At 38.3% G+C, this 19,371-nt stretch overlaps 11 protein-coding genes across 11 annotated transcripts; 6 read left to right on the plus strand and 5 right to left on the minus strand. All coding sequences in view use genetic code 12, as the record gives it.

Moving 5' to 3' along the window:
• Positions 1-54: 54 nt before the first annotated feature.
• On the plus strand, positions 55-6,690 carry DEHA2A10384g (DEHA2A10384p; the record flags this gene model as incomplete). Its single annotated transcript, XM_456785.2, has 1 exon — positions 55-6,690. The coding sequence occupies one exon, from the start codon at positions 55-57 to the stop codon at positions 6,688-6,690; it is 6,636 nt and encodes a 2,211-aa protein (XP_456785.1).
• A 281-nt stretch (positions 6,691-6,971) lies between these two features.
• On the minus strand, positions 6,972-8,681 carry DEHA2A10406g (DEHA2A10406p; the record flags this gene model as incomplete). The annotated part of the gene is made up of 1 exon (XM_002769978.1): positions 6,972-8,681. The coding sequence occupies one exon, from the start codon at positions 8,679-8,681 to the stop codon at positions 6,972-6,974; it is 1,710 nt and encodes a 569-aa protein (XP_002770024.1).
• A 418-nt stretch (positions 8,682-9,099) lies between these two features.
• Positions 9,100-9,783, minus strand: DEHA2A10428g (DEHA2A10428p; the record flags this gene model as incomplete). Its single annotated transcript, XM_456786.1, has 1 exon — positions 9,100-9,783. The coding sequence occupies one exon, from the start codon at positions 9,781-9,783 to the stop codon at positions 9,100-9,102; it is 684 nt and encodes a 227-aa protein (XP_456786.2).
• Positions 9,784-10,032: 249 nt separating this feature from the next.
• DEHA2A10450g (DEHA2A10450p) lies at positions 10,033-11,119 on the plus strand (the record flags this gene model as incomplete). The annotated part of the gene is made up of 2 exons (XM_456787.1): positions 10,033-10,069; positions 10,137-11,119. The coding sequence occupies 2 exons, from the start codon at positions 10,033-10,035 to the stop codon at positions 11,117-11,119; spliced, it is 1,020 nt and encodes a 339-aa protein (XP_456787.2).
• A 391-nt stretch (positions 11,120-11,510) lies between these two features.
• DEHA2A10472g (DEHA2A10472p) lies at positions 11,511-13,217 on the minus strand (the record flags this gene model as incomplete). Its single annotated transcript, XM_456788.1, has 1 exon — positions 11,511-13,217. The coding sequence occupies one exon, from the start codon at positions 13,215-13,217 to the stop codon at positions 11,511-11,513; it is 1,707 nt and encodes a 568-aa protein (XP_456788.2).
• An 842-nt stretch (positions 13,218-14,059) lies between these two features.
• On the plus strand, positions 14,060-15,832 carry DEHA2A10494g (DEHA2A10494p; the record flags this gene model as incomplete). The annotated part of the gene is made up of 1 exon (XM_456789.1): positions 14,060-15,832. The coding sequence occupies one exon, from the start codon at positions 14,060-14,062 to the stop codon at positions 15,830-15,832; it is 1,773 nt and encodes a 590-aa protein (XP_456789.2).
• Positions 15,833-15,919: 87 nt separating this feature from the next.
• On the minus strand, positions 15,920-16,231 carry DEHA2A10516g (DEHA2A10516p; the record flags this gene model as incomplete). The annotated part of the gene is made up of 1 exon (XM_456790.1): positions 15,920-16,231. The coding sequence occupies one exon, from the start codon at positions 16,229-16,231 to the stop codon at positions 15,920-15,922; it is 312 nt and encodes a 103-aa protein (XP_456790.1).
• Positions 16,232-16,783: 552 nt separating this feature from the next.
• On the plus strand, positions 16,784-17,194 carry DEHA2A10538g (DEHA2A10538p; the record flags this gene model as incomplete). The annotated part of the gene is made up of 1 exon (XM_456791.1): positions 16,784-17,194. The coding sequence occupies one exon, from the start codon at positions 16,784-16,786 to the stop codon at positions 17,192-17,194; it is 411 nt and encodes a 136-aa protein (XP_456791.1).
• A 234-nt stretch (positions 17,195-17,428) lies between these two features.
• DEHA2A10560g (DEHA2A10560p) lies at positions 17,429-17,917 on the plus strand (the record flags this gene model as incomplete). Its single annotated transcript, XM_456792.1, has 1 exon — positions 17,429-17,917. One exon carries the CDS (start codon positions 17,429-17,431, stop codon positions 17,915-17,917), a length of 489 nt encoding a protein of 162 aa, XP_456792.1.
• Positions 17,918-17,982: 65 nt separating this feature from the next.
• On the minus strand, positions 17,983-18,795 carry DEHA2A10582g (DEHA2A10582p; the record flags this gene model as incomplete). The annotated part of the gene is made up of 1 exon (XM_456793.1): positions 17,983-18,795. One exon carries the CDS (start codon positions 18,793-18,795, stop codon positions 17,983-17,985), a length of 813 nt encoding a protein of 270 aa, XP_456793.1.
• Positions 18,796-19,092: 297 nt separating this feature from the next.
• On the plus strand, positions 19,093-19,369 carry DEHA2A10604g (DEHA2A10604p; the record flags this gene model as incomplete). Its single annotated transcript, XM_456794.1, has 2 exons — positions 19,093-19,095; positions 19,157-19,369. The coding sequence occupies 2 exons, from the start codon at positions 19,093-19,095 to the stop codon at positions 19,367-19,369; spliced, it is 216 nt and encodes a 71-aa protein (XP_456794.1).
• Positions 19,370-19,371: the final 2 nt, after the last annotated feature.

A 19,371-nucleotide genomic window follows, 5' to 3' on the forward strand; every position in this document is an offset into this window, starting at 1 on the left:
ATTCATAAATTAGATAATACCTATTTCAAGAAACAGTAAGAAAGCAAGTGAGAAATGGCTCAAATCTCTAATCCAATTACTCCACCAATGAAGTCTACTGGTGACCGTATGATGACTTTAGAAACCCAAGATGGTATTGCCATGCAGGGTTACTCATTTGGTGCTCCAGTTGCAGCAGCTGGTGAAGTTGTCTTCCAAACTGGTATGGTTGGTTACCCAGAATCCATTACTGATCCATCTTATGAGGGTCAAATTTTAGTTATCACCTATCCATTAGTTGGGAATTATGGTGTCCCAGATCGTTCATTAAAGGACGACGACGTTCCAGAATTACCAAAGTACTTCGAATCCAACAAAATCCACATTGCTGGTTTAGTTGTTGCCCATTACACCGAAGAATATTCTCATTTCTTAGCCAAGTCCTCCTTAGGTCAATGGTTACAAGAACAAGGTATTCCTGCTATTTACGGTGTTGATACCAGATCCTTAACTAAAAGATTAAGAGAAAAAGGTTCTACTTTAGGTAGATTGGCTTTACAAAAGGCTTCTTCTAAGAGTAGTGAAATTATTGAAACCTCAAAATGGGAACAACATTTTGAAATTCCTGAATGGGATGATCCAAATGTCAAAAACTTGGTTGCCAAGGTTTCTACTAAAGAACCAGTCTTGTATACACCAAAGAATGATGTTAAAGTTGGTAAGAATGGTAAGCCACTTAGAATATTGGCGGTTGATGTTGGTATGAAATATAATCAAATCCGTTGTTTCATCAGACGTGGTGTTGAATTAAAGGTCGTTCCATGGGATTACGATTTCTCGACTGAAGAATATGATGGTTTATTCATTTCTAATGGTCCAGGTGATCCATCTGTCATGACCAGCACCGTTTCAACTTTACAAAAAGTTTTGGAAGCTGGCAAAACCCCTGTGTTTGGTATTTGTTTAGGTCACCAGTTATTAGCTAGAGCAACTGGTGCCTCAACTTTGAAGTTAAAGTTCGGTAACCGTGGTCATAACATTCCATGTACCTCGACCATTTCAGGTAGATGTTACATTACTTCCCAAAATCATGGTTATGCTGTTGATACTAATACATTATCATCTGGCTGGAAAGAATTGTTTGTAAATGCCAATGATAGTTCCAACGAAGGTATCTATCATGACTCTAAGCCTTACTTCTCGGTCCAATTCCATCCTGAATCTACTCCAGGACCAAGAGATACTGAATTCTTGTTCGATGTTTTCATCCAATCTGTTGTGGACTTCAACAAGTCTGGTGTCCAGAAAGCAGTCGAATTCCCAGGTGGCTTACTCGAAGAAAATAGAGCTGCTCATCCAAAGGTTGATGCCAAGAAGGTGTTAGTTTTGGGTTCAGGTGGTTTATCCATTGGTCAAGCTGGTGAATTCGATTATTCTGGTTCTCAAGCTATTAAGGCTTTGAAGGAAGAAGGTATTTATACCGTGTTAATTAATCCTAACATCGCAACTATCCAAACGTCGAAGGGTTTAGCTGATAAGGTTTATTTCTTACCAGTTACTGCAGACTTTGTTAGAAAAGTTATCAAGCACGAACGTCCAGACGGTATTTATTGTACTTTTGGTGGTCAAACAGCATTAGGCGTTGGTATCAAATTGAAGGATGAGTTCGAAGGTTTAGGTGTTAAAGTTTTAGGTACTCCTATTGATACTGTTATTACTACAGAAGATAGAGAATTATTCTCTCAAGCCATGGATGAAATCAATGAGAAGTGTGCTAAATCTGCAGCCGCAAACAATGTTTCGGAAGCTATTGACGCTGCCAATTCTATTGGTTATCCATTGATCATTAGAGCTGCCTATGCATTAGGTGGTTTAGGTTCAGGGTTTGCCGATAACGAGCAAGAATTAGTTGCTTTATGTAATAAAGCGTTTGCAACCTCTCCTCAAGTTTTAGTTGAAAGATCCATGAAGGGCTGGAAGGAAGTTGAATATGAAGTCGTTCGTGATGCTTTCGATAACTGTATCACCGTTTGTAATATGGAAAATTTCGATCCTTTAGGTATTCATACTGGTGATTCTATTGTTGTTGCGCCATCCCAAACCTTATCTGATGAAGATTATAACATGTTAAGAACGACGGCTGTAAATGTTATTAGACATTTAGGTGTTGTTGGTGAATGTAATATTCAGTATGCTTTAAATCCATTTTCAAAAGAGTACTGTATTATTGAAGTGAATGCTAGATTATCACGTTCATCAGCCTTAGCTTCTAAAGCTACTGGGTATCCATTGGCTTACACAGCTGCCAAGTTAGGTTTAAATATTCCATTGAATGAAATCAAGAACTCCGTTACAAAATCTACCTCTGCATGTTTTGAACCTTCATTAGATTACGTTGTTGTCAAGATTCCTAGATGGGATTTAAAGAAATTTACCAGAGTTTCAGCCTTGTTATCCTCTTCAATGAAATCTGTTGGTGAAGTTATGTCTATTGGTAGAACCTTTGAAGAAGCTATTCAGAAAGCTATTAGATCCACTGATTATCAAAATTTGGGTTTCAATAAGACTTCTGCTTTGATGTCAATCGATATTGATAATGAATTACAGACACCTTCGGATCAACGTTTATTTGCTATTGCAAATGCCTTATCAGATGGATACTCTGTTGAGAAGGTTTGGAAGTTGACTAACATTGATAAGTGGTTCTTGAACAAGTTAGACGGATTAATTAAATTCGGTAACTTAGTTACCACTTACGGTGTTAAGGAAAATTTACCTGTTACTGTTTTAAAGCAAGCCAAACAATTAGGATTTGAGGATAGACAAATCGCAAAATTCTTAAACTCCAATGAAGTTGCAATTAGAAGATTAAGAAAAGAAGCAGGTGTTATTCCATTTGTCAAACAAATCGATACTGTTGCTGCCGAGTTCCCAGCTTTCACGAACTACTTATATATCACTTATAATGCAGATTCTTCTGATGTTTCATTTGATGATCATGGTGTTATTGTGTTAGGTTCAGGTGTCTACCGTATCGGTTCTTCAGTTGAATTCGATTGGTGTGCAGTTAGAGCTATTAGAACTTTACGTGAAAATGGTACTAAGACAATTATGATTAACTATAATCCAGAAACTGTTTCTACTGATTATGATGAAGCTGACAGATTATATTTCGAAACAATCAACTTGGAAAGAGTCTTAGATATTTATGACTTAGAACAATCATCAGGTGTGGTTATTTCTATGGGTGGTCAAACTTCAAATAATATTGCTTTGCCATTATACCGTCAAAATGTTAAGATTTTGGGTACTTCTCCAGAAATGATTGACTCTGCTGAAAATAGATATAAATTCTCGAGAATGTTGGATAGAATTGGGGTCGATCAACCAGCCTGGAAAGAATTGACCTCTATTGATGAAGCAGAAGATTTCGCTGAAAAGGTTACTTATCCAGTTTTGGTTCGTCCATCTTATGTCTTATCAGGTGCTGCCATGAACACTGTTTACTCGAGAGACGATTTAGCTTCTTATTTGTCTCAAGCTGTTGATGTTTCTCCTGATTATCCAGTTGTTATTACCAAATATATTGAGAATGCAAAGGAAATTGAAATGGATGCTGTTGCGAAAGACGGTAAAATGATCATGCATGTTGTCTCTGAACACGTCGAAAACGCTGGTGTTCATTCAGGTGATGCTACGTTGGTTGTGCCACCTCAAGATTTAGATCCAGAAACTGTTGGACGTATCGTTGAAGCTACAGCCAAGATTGGTAAGGCTTTAGATATTACTGGACCTTATAATATTCAATTCATCGCTAAAGATAATGATATTAAGGTTATTGAATGTAACGTGCGTGCTTCTCGTTCCTTCCCATTTATTTCTAAGGTTGTTGGAACTGATTTAATTGAAATGGCCACTAAAGCTATTATGGATATGCCATTCACTCCATACCCAGGTGAAAAGTTACCAGAAGATTATTGTGCAGTAAAGGTTCCACAATTCTCTTTTTCACGTCTTGCTGGTGCTGATCCTGTTTTAGGTGTTGAAATGGCTTCGACAGGTGAAGTTGCTACTTTTGGTAAGAATAAATATGAAGCTTATTTGAAATCATTAATTTCTACTGGTTTCAAATTGCCAAAGAAGAACATTTTATTCTCGATTGGTTCTTATAAAGAAAAGCAAGAATTATTACCATCCATTAGAAAATTACACGAGTTAGGTTATAAGATCTTTGCAACTGCTGGTACAGCAGATTTCATCAAAGAGCATTCAATTCCTGTTCATTACTTAGAAGTTTTGGGTGAAAAAGAAGATCAAAAATCAGAATACTCTTTAACTCAACATTTGGCCAACAATTTGATTGATATGTACGTTAATTTACCATCCTCGAACAGATTCCGTCGTCCTGCTTCTTATATGTCTAAGGGTTACGAATCTCGTCGTATGGCAGTTGATTATTCGATTCCATTAGTCACCAACGTTAAATGTGCCAAATTATTAGTCGAAGCGCTCGCTAGAAACATTTCGTTAGATGTTTCTGAAATTGATGCACAAACTTCTCACAAGACTGCTGTTATTCCAGGTTTAGTTAATATCAATTCGTTTGTTTCTTCATTTGATGAATTTGAAGCTACCACTCGTGCGTCATTAGCATCCGGATTCACATTCAATACATTCTTGCCTCAAACTTCGGATTGTTCGACTATTTCAAACATCGAAACTTTAGCTGATGCTATTGAATCAGCAACGAATTCTGCTTACACTGATTTCTCATTATCAATTGCTGCTTCTGAAACTAACTCGGAAGAAGCTGCATATGCAGCTGAAGATGCAGGTGCCTTATTCATTCCATTCAATGACTTCAACAAGTCTAAAGTTTCAGCTATTTCAGCACACTTTGCTTCGTGGCCAGAAAACAAACCAATAATCACTGACGCAAAGACAACAGATTTAGCATCAGTGTTATTGTTAGCTTCCTTACACTCCAGATCAATTCATATAACTGGTGTTTCTTCAAGAGAAGACTTAGGCTTGATTATAATGGCCAAGGAAAAGGAGTTACAGGTTACTTGTGATGTTTCTGTCTATGCATTATTCTTGTCTCAAGCTGAGTTCCCACAATTAGACTTCTTGCCAACTAAAGAAGATCAGAATGCGTTATGGAGCGGTTTAAAAAATATCGACTGTTTCTCCATCGGTGTCTTACCATACTTAGTCAGCAAGGCTCTTAATAAGAAGTTCTGTCCTGGCTTAGGTACAAAGGAAACCTTGCCATTATTATTCAATGCTGTCAAGGAAGGTCGTCTTACAACACAAGATATAGTTGAGCGTTTTCATGACAATCCAGTTAGAATTTTTAACATCCCTAAACAAGAATCTTCGGTTGAATTTGATATAGATAGATTGGCTGCTTCTACAAATGATTCTGAAGTATTGACTATCGCAAGAGCTAATTTACAAGGGGCTGTTAATCGTGTGTCTTTCCATAACGAAACCGTCTGTTTAGGAGGCGAAATTTTAGCTGTGAATGCTTTGGGTCATAATGGGGTTGAACCAAGAGCTAGATTTGGATCTGTCACAGGTATTCCATCATCTCCAGCATTAAGTAATAAAAAAGCTAGAATGTCATTCAATGACGGTGCTCGTCGCCCATCACTCCTTAGAGAACAATCATCTATTCCAGCGGAATTCGAAAAATTAGGTGCTGAATTAGTTTCTCAACCTCCAACTAGCTCAGTTAGTGGAGATAACAATGCATTGATTAATTACATCAGAAAGAATAATACTTTCTTACGTAATTCTGTCTTGTCTGTCAAAGATTTCACTCGTTCTGACTTACATTCTTTATTCACAGTTGCTCAAGAAATGAGATTGGCTGTTGAAAGACAAGGTGTTTTGGACATCTTGAAAGGTAGATTATTAGCCACTATGTTCTACGAACCATCTACTCGTACTTCAGCTTCATTCGACGCAGCTATGCAAAGATTAGGTGGTAGAGTTGTTTCAGTTGCATCAGCATCTTCTTCAGTTAAAAAGGGAGAAACATTACAAGATACAATCCGTACTTTAACCTGTTATGCTGACGCTGTTGTTTTGAGACATCCTTCTGAAGAATCTGTTGATATTGCGGCCAAGTACTCACCTGTTCCAATAATCAATGGTGGTAACGGTTCTAAGGAGCACCCAACTCAAGCATTATTAGACTTATTCACTATCAGGGAAGAATTAGGTACTGTGAATGGTATTACCGTAACCTTTATGGGTGACTTGAAATACGGTAGACCAGTCCATTCCTTATGCCACTTATTACGTCATTATCAAGTAAGAATTCAATTGGTTGCACCAAAGGAATTAGCAATGCCTGAAAACATCAAGAAGATGTTACAAGACAATGGTATGTTAGTTGTTGAGTCAGAAGTCTTAACCCCAGAAATCATTGCTAAGTCTGATGTTTTATACTGTACTAGAGTCCAAGAAGAAAGATTCGAAGATAAGGAACAATACTCAAGATTAAAGGACACATACATTGTTGACAATAAGATCTTATCTTATGCTAAGCAACACATGTGCGTCATGCATCCATTACCAAGAACTAATGAAATTAGGGAAGAAGTTGACTTTGACCAAAGAGCCGCCTATTTCAGACAGATGAGATACGGATTGTTTGTCAGAATGGCCTTATTAGCCATGGTCATTGGTGTTGATTTCTAAGTGAGAAAGCTTTAACAATATATATAGGGGAATTGTTTTAGACATCTCATGATTATTTTATTCAAAAGTTAATTTTTTTTGTCAAATTCAATATATAAAAGGAAAAAAAGTTCTATAAGTGACTATATTGGTTACTATTTTGGTTTCTATTTAGTTTAAATAGCATTTTTCGGGGGAATAATGTGATTTTACTATTAGTCTGTTTATACGTATTTTTATATTTAATACATAATTACCATATTATCCTATACACATACGTAGATAATTTACATAATATACACTTAATTATTGTCTTTAGAGAACATATTGGTTTCATCATCAGCCCTCTTCAGATCACCATTCTTCTCGTTATTATCATTATTAGAACTTTGATTTTGTAATTCATCTACATCTTGATGGTGCCCTTCTTCTTGAACATCCTCATTGGCTTGAATTAAAGCCCTTGCAATTTCAATTTCTTCCCCAGCAGAATCAACATGGTGATCAAAAGCGCTGACTTCAGGATCAACGGGTATGTTGTTATTTCTGTTTCTTTCCTTAGAGTTACCGCCGTTGTTGTATCCCTGATTATCGTTCGAGTCCTGATGATATTCATGATGATTAGTATATTCATTTTGATAGTGTTGGTAGTGATTTGAATCGCCAGCAACCGCTGCAGCTGCAGCCGCCGCATACGTTGGGTGGTGCTGATGATTTGGATGTCCCTGTTGTTGCGATCTCTGTGCTGCCTCAACAGCTGCTATGATTCCATCGTCTAAGCCAGATAAATCGTGGGTCAACAAACTTTCAGTAGCATCATGACGATGATGACCTGGTAAGTTGTGTAATTGAGCAGCAGCAACCATAGCATCAACATCATCAGCACTGTTTCTTGATTTCAAAATATTACGAGCATTTGGATTGTTTGGTTGTGAGTGTAATACCTTGTTATTCCTGCGAATGATAGAGTTACCAGTTGCCATCTTCTTTGGAATCGTACTGCGTTTGAGCAAGGGCGGGTCTTTGGCAGGATCTCTGCATTCTGGGCAATTTTTGATCGCAGTAGCCACTGTATCCTTTATTCTCGTCCAATGATACTTTTCGGTGACAACAGCAGTCGTCTTATTAATACCACCATGATTCGTCATATGAACCTCCGTACAAATCTGCAATTGTCTAACTGGATCAGCTATGACTTGTCTGCCCTTCAACATCAACTTACCGTTTTCCAATCGATAATGCGACGCAGAGGACCTCAATCTTGACTTCTCTTGTCTATCTGCCATGGCTGGATATCTTCCGGTCTCCAAGTAGAACTTGATTTTATCAAATCTATACGCACCGATGGCGGGATCGGAATTGTTGATTAACTCTCTACCGTATACGATAGCATCGACCGCAGTATCATGTCCTTTCAAAATACCGGCCGACTTGACCCTACCGATTCTTTTGAAATTCAACGATTCCCAGATCTTTCTTGCAGCAGCATTCGACTCAAACACAAGGTTGAAAATCGAGTACGTGTACCCCAATCGTGGCGCCCACTGCAAATAACAATCTGCCAACGTCCGCCCAATTCCCTTGCCTCTGATCCCAGCATTAACCAAAAACCCTGCCGTACATATATGCGAACACCGTCCCGGATAGTTTGGCTTGATATAAAACGTCCCCAAACACTCTTTTTCCCACTGTCTCGACCCTTCGAGCGTCGGCGAATCCCCTAGCACCATCACTGCTGCAAAAGACCCAAACCAGTAATTCTGAAACGACTCGATGTGAAGCGTGTCAAAAAAAGGAAACGTATCCCCTCGTTCGATCTCCATGTTGAATTCATCACAGAGAAACGCCAATAATCCCGGCGGCAACTCATTGAGTGTATGCATCGGATAAATCGTAGCTGTGGTCTCTCCATCTTTAAGCAAAACCGTATACCGATCGATAACTGTAACTGGATTATATTCTAATTGAGGTCGAAAATGCGGCGGTTGCATCACATCATCAAACTCTGCCATATTGCCTATCACTTATACTCAAGACCGACTATTCTACCTACTATTAACCTATAAGTTGTATATGATATTAGTGTAGATATTATACTGTCTGTGTATATTATAGAATGTAAACAAAATGGTAGTTTGATGATTAAGAGGAAATGACAAGTGATGCTCAGAAAAGGCGTTTTGTGTCACCATTTCCCAATCGGGACAACATCGCAATGTCGCACCATTTTTTTCTTCTACTACCTTAGTTTAGTCTATATACAATACAGAAGGTTCTACTACAGTACGGTTCAATACATCTTTTCATGTTCTATTTTCCATCAATCTAAAATTTCTGCTATTAATAACACTATAAAATGTTATAGCTGTTAAATATATTATATAAGTGTCTGTATGAGTAGTTGTTAATTATATGGTTTCAAAATCAACGTTATACAAGGTCCTTACCGTACATATATGCTCCCACTAGGCTTTGATGGCCCTTTAACACGGCCACATTCTTGACATAGCCAATACGGTCGAAACCAAGCGAGTTCCAGATCCGCAAGCTTGCTGTATTGGTTTCAAACACCAAATTGAACACCGAGTACACGTATCCTAATTGCGGCCCCCACACCAAGTATTTGGCACCCAATTCTTTGCCTAGGCCCAAACCTCGCTTCTCATGGTTGACTACAAAGCCCGCGTTGCAGACGTGCGAGCATCTTCCCGTGTAGTTGGGCTTCACGTAAAATGTTCCCAAAAAGTGGGTTCTCCAGAAGTCTTCGGGTTGGTCTTGAAAGTGCGCATCTGATAACGATTGGTGGTCACCTTCGATGAGAACGGCCACGAACGCGGAAAACCAGTACAGGACAAATTGGTCGAAGTCCATGATTTCGTGGTAGGGGTATGTTGTTCCCTCTTCGATGACGTAGTTGATTTCGTGCTGGATGACCTTGAGTAGAGTTTTGGGGACTTGGCTGGCGTCGTGGATGGGAAATAATGTCACTTTGCCAGTAGGGTCCTTTGCGAGGGAAAATGTGATTGGTTCCGTGATTTTTGGGGTGTTTTTGCCATCCTTTGAGGCGAAGGGTAAATCCTCCAACCGTTTGTAAGTCTCTTCGTCCACAGTCATGATGTCGAGTATAGGGGGCCAGCCGTAGGTACCAGTTTTTGTACAGCTGGTGTTTATGACTAACGGCTTATGCAGCGATCAGGTCTGAAAAACTCACGGGGTTACCCGCAGTTACTGTTTACTGGTGATGCTCCCCAACAATACGCCATAAAGAAGCGTAAATACTACCGTTGGATTACACGGATAAAATACCAGTTCAGAGGTCATTGATAAGAGATTAAGGCTGCCAGAGCAGACATATGATTCAGGATGGAAGATCACAAGCGAAATGGGATTTTCAACGATAGTATGTGACTATTTTGATTTATGTCTAAGGTTAGAGTAGAAGACAGATATACTAACAAATTTACCAGGTTTAAGCAAAAGAGACAAAAAACGTCAACAGATAGGCTCGCGGTTGGGTAAGCTAGATGTTATGTTCAGCAGTGATAGAGATAACTTCTACAAGACACTGCTTCACAACTTGCAGAATACGCTAGCGACCTTACAACAAGGAGCCAACGAAAACTATTTGGATAAGAAGGAAAACTTGGAAGAAGAGCGTGATTACGAGTTGACTAGACTCAGACTATGGGAGGAATACCAGGTGAAAAGAATCGAGGAGGAATATAAGGAGGATTTGATCAAGGCTCAAGAAAACCACGACAAGATGATCAAGTTGATCAAAGAGAAGTTATACGATAAACTCCAGAAGCAGATAAAACAATTGAAAGAGGATAAGCTATTGCTTAATTTGGTGAATGCAAACTCGTGGAGCTCGAATATTGCCAACGATTCGTCTACGGCTGCATTGAATGCAGTGGCCGCTAACACGTTGAATCTTTCGGATAGACGGTCGCTCAGAAAGCGAGAATTGAGTTCAAGACTCACTGCTGGCGAAGCAGACGATTTGTCGGATGGAGGTGTGGGTTCAACAACTGCCACTGGAAACGTCTCGACGGCCAATGGCTATATATCTCTGTCAGGAAAGCGGAGAAGACATTATGCTACAAGATACTCATCGAACGACGAAATATCATCCGGAATCACCAGCACAGCTGCTAGCAACAAGAACAGCAATGGTTACGGCCATAATACCCTCCACAACAATGCAGTGGGGAGTGGGAATGAAAGCAACTTGAGCGATAAAGACTACGATGCATTGAACACATTGATCATGGGTAATGAAGATGGTGGAGTTTCGTTGGTACTACTTGATAATGCACAGGCAAATTCTAATAAGCCTAATACTCGAGGACTAAACAAACAATTCACTGGGTTACAGGGGTTAAAACCAGAAGAATTAAATGATGATTTGACGTTATTACGAAATGCAATTGTTAAAAAGGAAAAGTAATATTTTCCATCCCACTTGCATAAATGTCCATTTAATTCTTCTAGGCGTTCCGACCCATTTTTTAGTATATATTTATTCATAGACCCTTTGTAACTAGTATTTTCATTTCAGCTAATGTATTCATCGAATAATAAAAACTTTGGCAAACTTTCAGCTAATTCCCTGAATGAATAGAGATTGAATCGTACAATGTAGAATTATATAGACGGGGGAATATATTGAATGCAAAAGGACTTCCAGGTAATTGACTAATACGTCTTGGCTATTTTGATCCGCTCAAGACCAATATCCTTCTGTATTTACTTGTTGTAGACATTATTACATAGTAGAGCCTCGTATATCAGAAAATGAATTGATTATTCGTCGAGATGATCAACATGTAAATGTATTCTTACACGTTCTGATTCCTATTACGGAGTTTAAGCTTTGATTTTTTTACTTGCGTTCCAATAACGTCAGCCTCTATATCAGACTTATTTTGGATGGAGGAGTTTTCCTGCAATTTTATTTCATCCATTATTTTCAAATTCTTAATCGTTACCTCGTCAGCTACCGGAGAATCTAACAACTGTAATTCTTCTAGTGGAATAATTAAAGGCCAGACCCATTTCGCACATATTGCTAATACTAAGAGAACCCCAGGGAATCCAATAGTACCTTTTGTTAGGGTTATAGCAAATTCAGCTCCAAATCCTAGAATTAGTAGTACTAAATATACGTAGAACCATTTTTTGTTACGATATTTATCAAATTCTTTAAAAACTAGTGGGCAAGTGGGATCATTCTTAACATAATCATCATTCAAGAATAAATACCTAAGTCTATTCGTGATAGCGTTCTCGTGGATACCAGTGATGCCCATAATGAAGAATAACCCTGCTAGCACAGCTTGGGGAATGAGTCCCAAAACAACTAAGAACGGGCCACTCATCATTAAAAAAGTTAGCAATCCCTGTATAGTATTGGATACTCTTTGCTCTACAACTGATATAACTTCTCCTGTCTTGTAATTATGAACAACTAGTGATTGTGTATGTAATGGAGCTTGGGGTATAAGACCATTAGGAGCAGGTAGCCCGATTAAACCAGAGATTCCAGTAACCAACCCAAGTAATGCAAAATCCCAATGAAATGACGAAGGCTTCTTTAGAGGAAAGTCTTTCAGCTGGCACATTAATGATGAAATATTGTGATCAAAATAGAAGAGTAATGTTAAGTCAATAGCAAACGGGATTGCTAGGAATACATCCGATACAGCAATGTTATCAGGCGGCCAGAAGTGGATAAACCAACCGTGAGATCTATCAGTTCCGTGGTATGTTGGTTGAAACGCCTCCGTTATAGGCAATTTATCTAAGTCAGTCTTAGATAAATTGCCTCCAAAATATGTAAATGCAGTGAAGAATATAACTGCTAAAGGCATACCATAATCACTAAAAATCTTTCTGAACCAACCTCTGAAGTAATGTAGATTATTCCCAAATACATTGCACCCAACGCCAAAGATAACCATTAGTAAACTTATCATCACGGAACAATAACCACTTTCGAGACTTACTGAAAATTGATTATTCAAAATCTGTACACCTTTCTGAAGATATACAACACAGACAAAAAACCCAAATACATCTGCGGAGTACAGAGTAATTATTTTTATATATGAGACCATATTTGTGATTGCAATAATAAAGTGCATAACCATTGACCATAAGCAAATCCAGCACATAAAAGGGAAGAAGGGTGTACCCCTAGGTTTCATTAATTCATAAACGGTATAATTAAAAATGGTGATTGGACCCGTAACACCAACCATACAAAGGGGTTGACCAGAAAACATTCCGAACACCACACCTGCAATTGCCGAACTCATCAAAGTTTCATTAACACCATACAGCTGATCTGTCTTATCATACATATCCTGAGCAAAGGATATAGCTGGTAACAAATTGGCAAAAAATATAAATAAAGTTGATGGGATGATGCGATAGTTCCATGCATCTTGGATGTCAGATTTATAATGAGGAATCCTACTCCTAACGTCATTGAATATGCCGTAACCTATGTACCTAATACAATTAGGTAGCCCACGATTCTTCATGTTGATTTAGGATGGAGAAAGATTTCATTGCTGGTTTGCATCTACTTTTTTTGTACCCTGTTATGTTCGCAAATTTGATGATGTATTTTATCGATTCTCTTATGAGCCAGATCGACAGTTATTCTCCTGTGAAGAATCATTTCCGCTTAATTCTAGATTTAATTTGAAGTCTAACGTAGATTTTCTGGCCCTGACAGTCTTACTTATGTTGTGATTTAGCCAGTCTCTAATTTAATGACATGCTTTGCTAGTCATTTTGTTATCTGATTGATGCAACACTTTCTTATCAGGATAACGAACACCAATTCAAACAATTTTACAAAATAAAGAGTAACTAATGAACATTGAATAGGAAAATGATGCTATTTATCTCAATAGTTAAATTTTACAATAGAAAGGCACCTATTTATCCATGAGACCCCGAAACCCATATCCTATGGTTAAGTTGCCGCTAAGGTTTCCTGTCATATTTTTTTGTACCCTTTGGGTTATTTTGGGTTCTATTCGAAACCCAAGTAATTTTCAGATTGAAACGACAGGCTTGGTTGTTAGATTTTTTGTTACTAGTATTTCATTTAAGTAATGCATTCACTGAATAATTATTTAAAACGGTTTTTTCGCTTGCGTGGTGCGTCAGAAGTTTTTGGAATCAACTAATATTCTTTCTTCTGATTTAGTACCACAGATTTTCGTTAATAACATTATAGATCAACTCTAATTGTAATATAGGGTCTACTGGATTGAGATTTAGAGCTATTGTTCTTAATAAAACTTATTATTGACTTTTCCAGCTTATTAAAACACATTTTCATTGACTACTATATACGCGATCTTATGATCTAATGCCTGCGGTAAAGACTAACGATCAAGGGTCGATTAAGGACTCTTTGGAACCACACGATACATCTGACTCAGACTATGACTATTCCGACGACGATGATGAATATGAAGTCTCATTCACCGAGGCAAGACTTAGGAATATCAAGTCTATCGTACATACATCAAGGCGAATACGCTTACCCAAACGATCACATAGACTATGGATAATGTTGTTGATAATTGTCTTGTTTATATACTCATTTACTAATATGGGGTTTCAGGGAGCAAAGAATAATATTCAAGAAGATATAGGAACATTTTCCGACCCATTAGATGAAGCCGAAGGTCATTTCATGAGTGAAACAAGGATATCGTCTGACATAGACTCACCTTTTCAAATTGGATGTCGGGTACCAGACATAACTCAGCCAAGGGCGAATGCGGCCCTCGTGGTATTAACCAGGAATTCAGAGGTCAAAAAAGTCATCAAATCTATGAAGTCGATGGAGAGACATTTTAACCAGTGGTTTAATTATCCATGGGTTTTCTTGAATGATGAGCCATTCACTGACGAATTCAAGAATTCTGTCTTGAAGTATACGTCTTCCAAAGTAGAGTTTGGCACAATCCCGGAGAAAGAGTGGAATTTCAATGAAGATATTGATAAAGATGAATTACACGAGCATATTGCCAACCAAGGAGATAGAAGAATCATGTACGGAAATTCTGAGTCTTATCATAAGATGTGCCGGTTTTTTTCGGGCTATTTCTACAAACATGAATTGGTGAAGAAAAGGGATTGGTATTGGAGAGTGGAGCCCGATGTTGAATTCTTTTGCGATTTGACATACGATCCCTTTATTGAAATGGAAAAGCGCAATAAGAAGTATGGCTTCAATGTTCTTATTGGTGAATTGTACTACACTATTCCGGGGTTATTTAAAGAGACAAGGGCATTTATAAGGAAAAACAACGTTCCATTGGGTAATGCATGGAGCTTGTTTATCACGGACTATAAGTACGCAGTAGGTAAAAATGCTGCCAAGTACGATGGTTTCAAATCTAAGTCGGATATATTGCGAGAGATAGAAATGAACTTAACGGTCAAGAAGTTCTTATCAATGAAGGACAAAACGGATGAACAAATCCCCGAGTATGATCTGTGGTTACTAGATGAAGTAATTTCTAAGTCTAAAAAGCCAGCGTTATATGAAGATAGAATTGACCTCGAAGAGTACAACATGTGCCATTTCTGGTCGAATTTTGAAATTGCAAGAACCGACTTGTTTAATTCCCCAAGATACGAAGCGTATTTTGACCATTTAGAGAAGAGCGGAGGATTTTATAAAGAGCGATGGGGAGATGCCCCTGTACATTCACTTGCTATAGGAATGTTACTTGACCTCAAGGATATACATTACTTCAGAGACGTTGGCTACAGGCACTCAGGGTTGAGCCATTGCCCTGGGAACTCGAGAAGATACCAACTAAAATATGAACCAAGCGAAAGGTACTACCAGAAGGATTTGAGTAAGGACTCGGCATGGCTTTCGCCAGACAGCCCCCGTTCTAATGGAATCGGGTGTAGATGTAGGTGTCCCAAGACAAAGGAAATTGAAGATTCGCTGTCGTCGTGTGTCCGTTCGTGGGCCGATATCACCAGTAACAGATACATACCTCCCGAACCTGTCGACGTTGATTTTTGGGAAGAAGAAATCAAAAACCGTTTAAACAAATTCCTTGCAACCGGCGGAATCCTAGGCCAAAACAACATTGCCGAAAAGTTGCTCAGCTAGTCTACATTTAAAATTTTATAGATAACATAATATTGATTCTAATATACACTGAACAGAACTAGAAATACATTGTAGCAGTCAAGCACTTTAACCACCGAAACCATATAAGGTTCTACCTTGTCTCTTTAAGGCGTAAACAACATCTAATGAGGTAACAGTCTTTCTCTTGGCGTGTTCGGTATAGGTGACAGCATCTCTGATAACGTTTTCTAAGAAGGTCTTTAAGACACCTCTGACTTCTTCGTAAATCAAACCGGAAATACGCTTAACACCACCTCTTCTAGCTAATCTTCTAATAGCTGGCTTGGTAATACCTTGGATGTTATCTCTCAAGATCTTTCTGTGACGCTTGGCACCACCTTTTCCTAAACCTTTTCCACCTTTTCCTCTACCGGACATTGTTAATTATTATTTGTTAGTTGTTAAAATTTACAAAGAAATAGAATAACTAATCTTAATGATTCTTCTAAATGAACTTTTCAATCAATCTACGGATCACTTCATATTTATACCATGTCATCTAATTCTATTCCGTGGTATTTTCGTGGTACTTTCGTGTAACTTGTTTATTTATTTGCGGTTAATTTGTTTGTTTACTTTTCCTCATCACCATCAAAAAGACTTTAGTCGCGATCAAAAGGCCTTTAATTCCATACTAACTTTTACACATCAACTTGAGTAAATAATAGTATTGTTGTTGGGCGACTTTTCAGCCCCAGATAAGCGACATAAACAAATGAAGGATCGCGTGTATCGTCTTCTCAGCGTGACAGAAGTATTGTTTGGCAATTGGTAGGCTTATTGATAGTCACCTCGTCCGGAGGATTCGTGTTGATATGTTTTGGTTGCGCGAGGGAAAAATTCACTAGACAAAGTATTTAAACACCCACATATCCCAGATTAGAAAGACTTAATTTTAGATTATATTTATATCATTCGAAATCATTAACAATGGCTAGAACTAAACAAACAGCTAGAAAATCCACTGGTGGTAAAGCCCCAAGAAAACAATTAGCCTCTAAGGCCGCTAGAAAGTCTGCTCCATCTACCGGTGGTGTCAAGAAGCCTCACAGATATAAGCCTGGTACCGTTGCTTTAAGAGAAATCAGAAGATTCCAAAAGTCTACTGAATTATTGATCAGAAAATTACCATTCCAAAGATTAGTCAGAGAAATCGCTCAAGATTTCAAGACCGATTTGAGATTCCAATCTTCTGCTATTGGTGCTTTACAAGAATCCGTCGAAGCTTACTTAGTCTCTTTATTCGAAGATACTAACTTATGTGCTATTCACGCTAAGAGAGTTACTATCCAAAAGAAGGATATCCAATTAGCCAGAAGATTAAGAGGTGAAAGATCTTAGGTGCGCCTAGCTTTACTTTTTGTATATTAGTATGTGTTTTATTGAATAAATGTTTAATATGAAAAAAAAATTGTAGATATGATTGGTCCGATCCGACCGAAAGGGAACAATTGGGGCCTCAAGCCACGGTGCTGAAGAAGGAATACTTGTAGAGTAATGGTGATGGTATCGTGATGGGCCAAAATGTGGTTATGGCACGTCGTGTCATATTATTAAGTGGAGTTTCAGCAACTGATGGCCAGAATTGACAATTATCAACAACAAGTTCGACGAAACGAATATTCAAGCATGGGCGAAGGACATACATTAAACATTGAAGGATTGACCAAGTCAGCCAACGAATTACCAAATACGCCATACCCAGCATGGTTTTTTTCAGCGGTGCTTCTCTATAAAGGTGTCACGACGCACAAACCGATTGCTAATTCCACAGGCACATCAGGGGGATCAGCGAAATTTAGCCAATGGTTATCGTTATCGAAGCCATCGAGGTTGTCGTGTTTCACGTTTGGTGCGGCCCACTTACTCGGGGGTTGGATTATCTACGATGGGGATCTTGCTAATGGTGCAGGCTTCAACTTCGCATGGTCGACGCTATACTTGATTGTGAACGGGACATCCAGTGTCAAGAGCTTGACATTGGGAAGATTGAACCCGATAGGTTTGAGTATGTTAGCACTTGGAAACGTCGGGATGTACGGTAAGAAATTCTTTTGGCATTAAATCTATCTATAGGTATATAAAAATATGAAGTTTTAAACTGAAGTTCGGTATATGGTAGGTCTAAGTCAATCCCACGGGATTGGTAGAAGGCTGTTTTCTTTGGCGTATTCTTCTAGCTCGACTTCATTGTAGAGTTCGATGAATTGTTGGTCCATTGGTCTTTCCTTGGGAGCAGCAAATTTCCGATACTCATCAAAGATTATTGTAAGCGACCATTTCTGTAATCTGCGTAGTACTCCTACAAGACACCCGGTACGATGCTTCCCTCTGTTACAGTGTATTAATATCGGTTGGTTGGCCGGATTGAGGACTATTTTTATCGCCTCCGTTATAAGATTATGTGATATCTTCACAAAGGGTTCCTTATTCCCCGACATCCCGAGTTGGAAGAGTTTGATATTCTCTTTCTCCAAAAACTGCTCGTGTTCCTCCGGGTAGTCCTCGGGTATAAGACAGAGGATGGACTTCAATTTTAGCTTCTTTACGAATGGAAAATTAGATGGTTGGGGGAACGAGGATCGATATATCTTGTTAATCACTGGTGCAAAGTTTTCGGGTGGAGTCAATTGAGGAATCTCATCCGCAAAATCGCCGCTTTCTTGAGTTTCCTTTGGTTCAAACGTCCCGTCAAACTTATCATCGATATCCTCTTCATACGTTGGCTCGTCGTCTCCAGTATTATTAGTACTCTCTTCATTTATCTTAAGCTGGTCTAGCTTAGATCGTATATATCTCTTATCAGAATTCATTATACTTGGGTCGTTCATCATCTCATTATCATCATATCTGGGCGTTATATCCTTATGTACGCTATCATTTTCCTTATAACTAGGTAGTTCTTCGTCCATCTGGAACGGATCGTCTAATACTTCACTCATTTTCAAGGGGGAGATATGTATCTAGGTTATACAATATTGTTGAAGGCTTTCGCGAACTTTAAGCAAATATTTGAATTTTGGTTTAGTACTGTAACAAGTGGATGTTATAATAAGATTGGTTTTACTATCAACTTCATCGTCTATGGTAAGATATAAGTGGTATTCAACGGTATTAGTCTTAATTCTGTGATGCTAGTCCGGTCTGGTTTTGTGTAATTTCATCGTGATGGTATTTTTTGTTAGTTTAAGCGTCAGAAGAGTAAACACGTTTATACTATTCATACAAATTGATATACAATGGTACGTTTATAGATTAAACCAACCACATTTGTGATTTTTTCGAATCTTACTAACCTAATAGTCTGCTTTATTTAATTTTCAATCGTTATTGCAAGTGATATTATTGTTGATTTGTACATGTACTTATATTCATGCTACATGGCCGGTTATTTTAGATAAGAACAAGACTGGTGCCCTTGGAGTCTTCTGGAAGTTTGCTAGAATCGGTGAGAGATTAAGTCCATATGTGGCCATAGGATGTTTTGCTATGGCGTTTAACGTTTTGAGATCATAGTC

Source organism: Debaryomyces hansenii, assembly GCF_000006445.2.
Source record: "Debaryomyces hansenii CBS767 chromosome A complete sequence".
Classification (NCBI taxonomy): domain Eukaryota; kingdom Fungi; phylum Ascomycota; class Pichiomycetes; order Serinales; family Debaryomycetaceae; genus Debaryomyces; species Debaryomyces hansenii.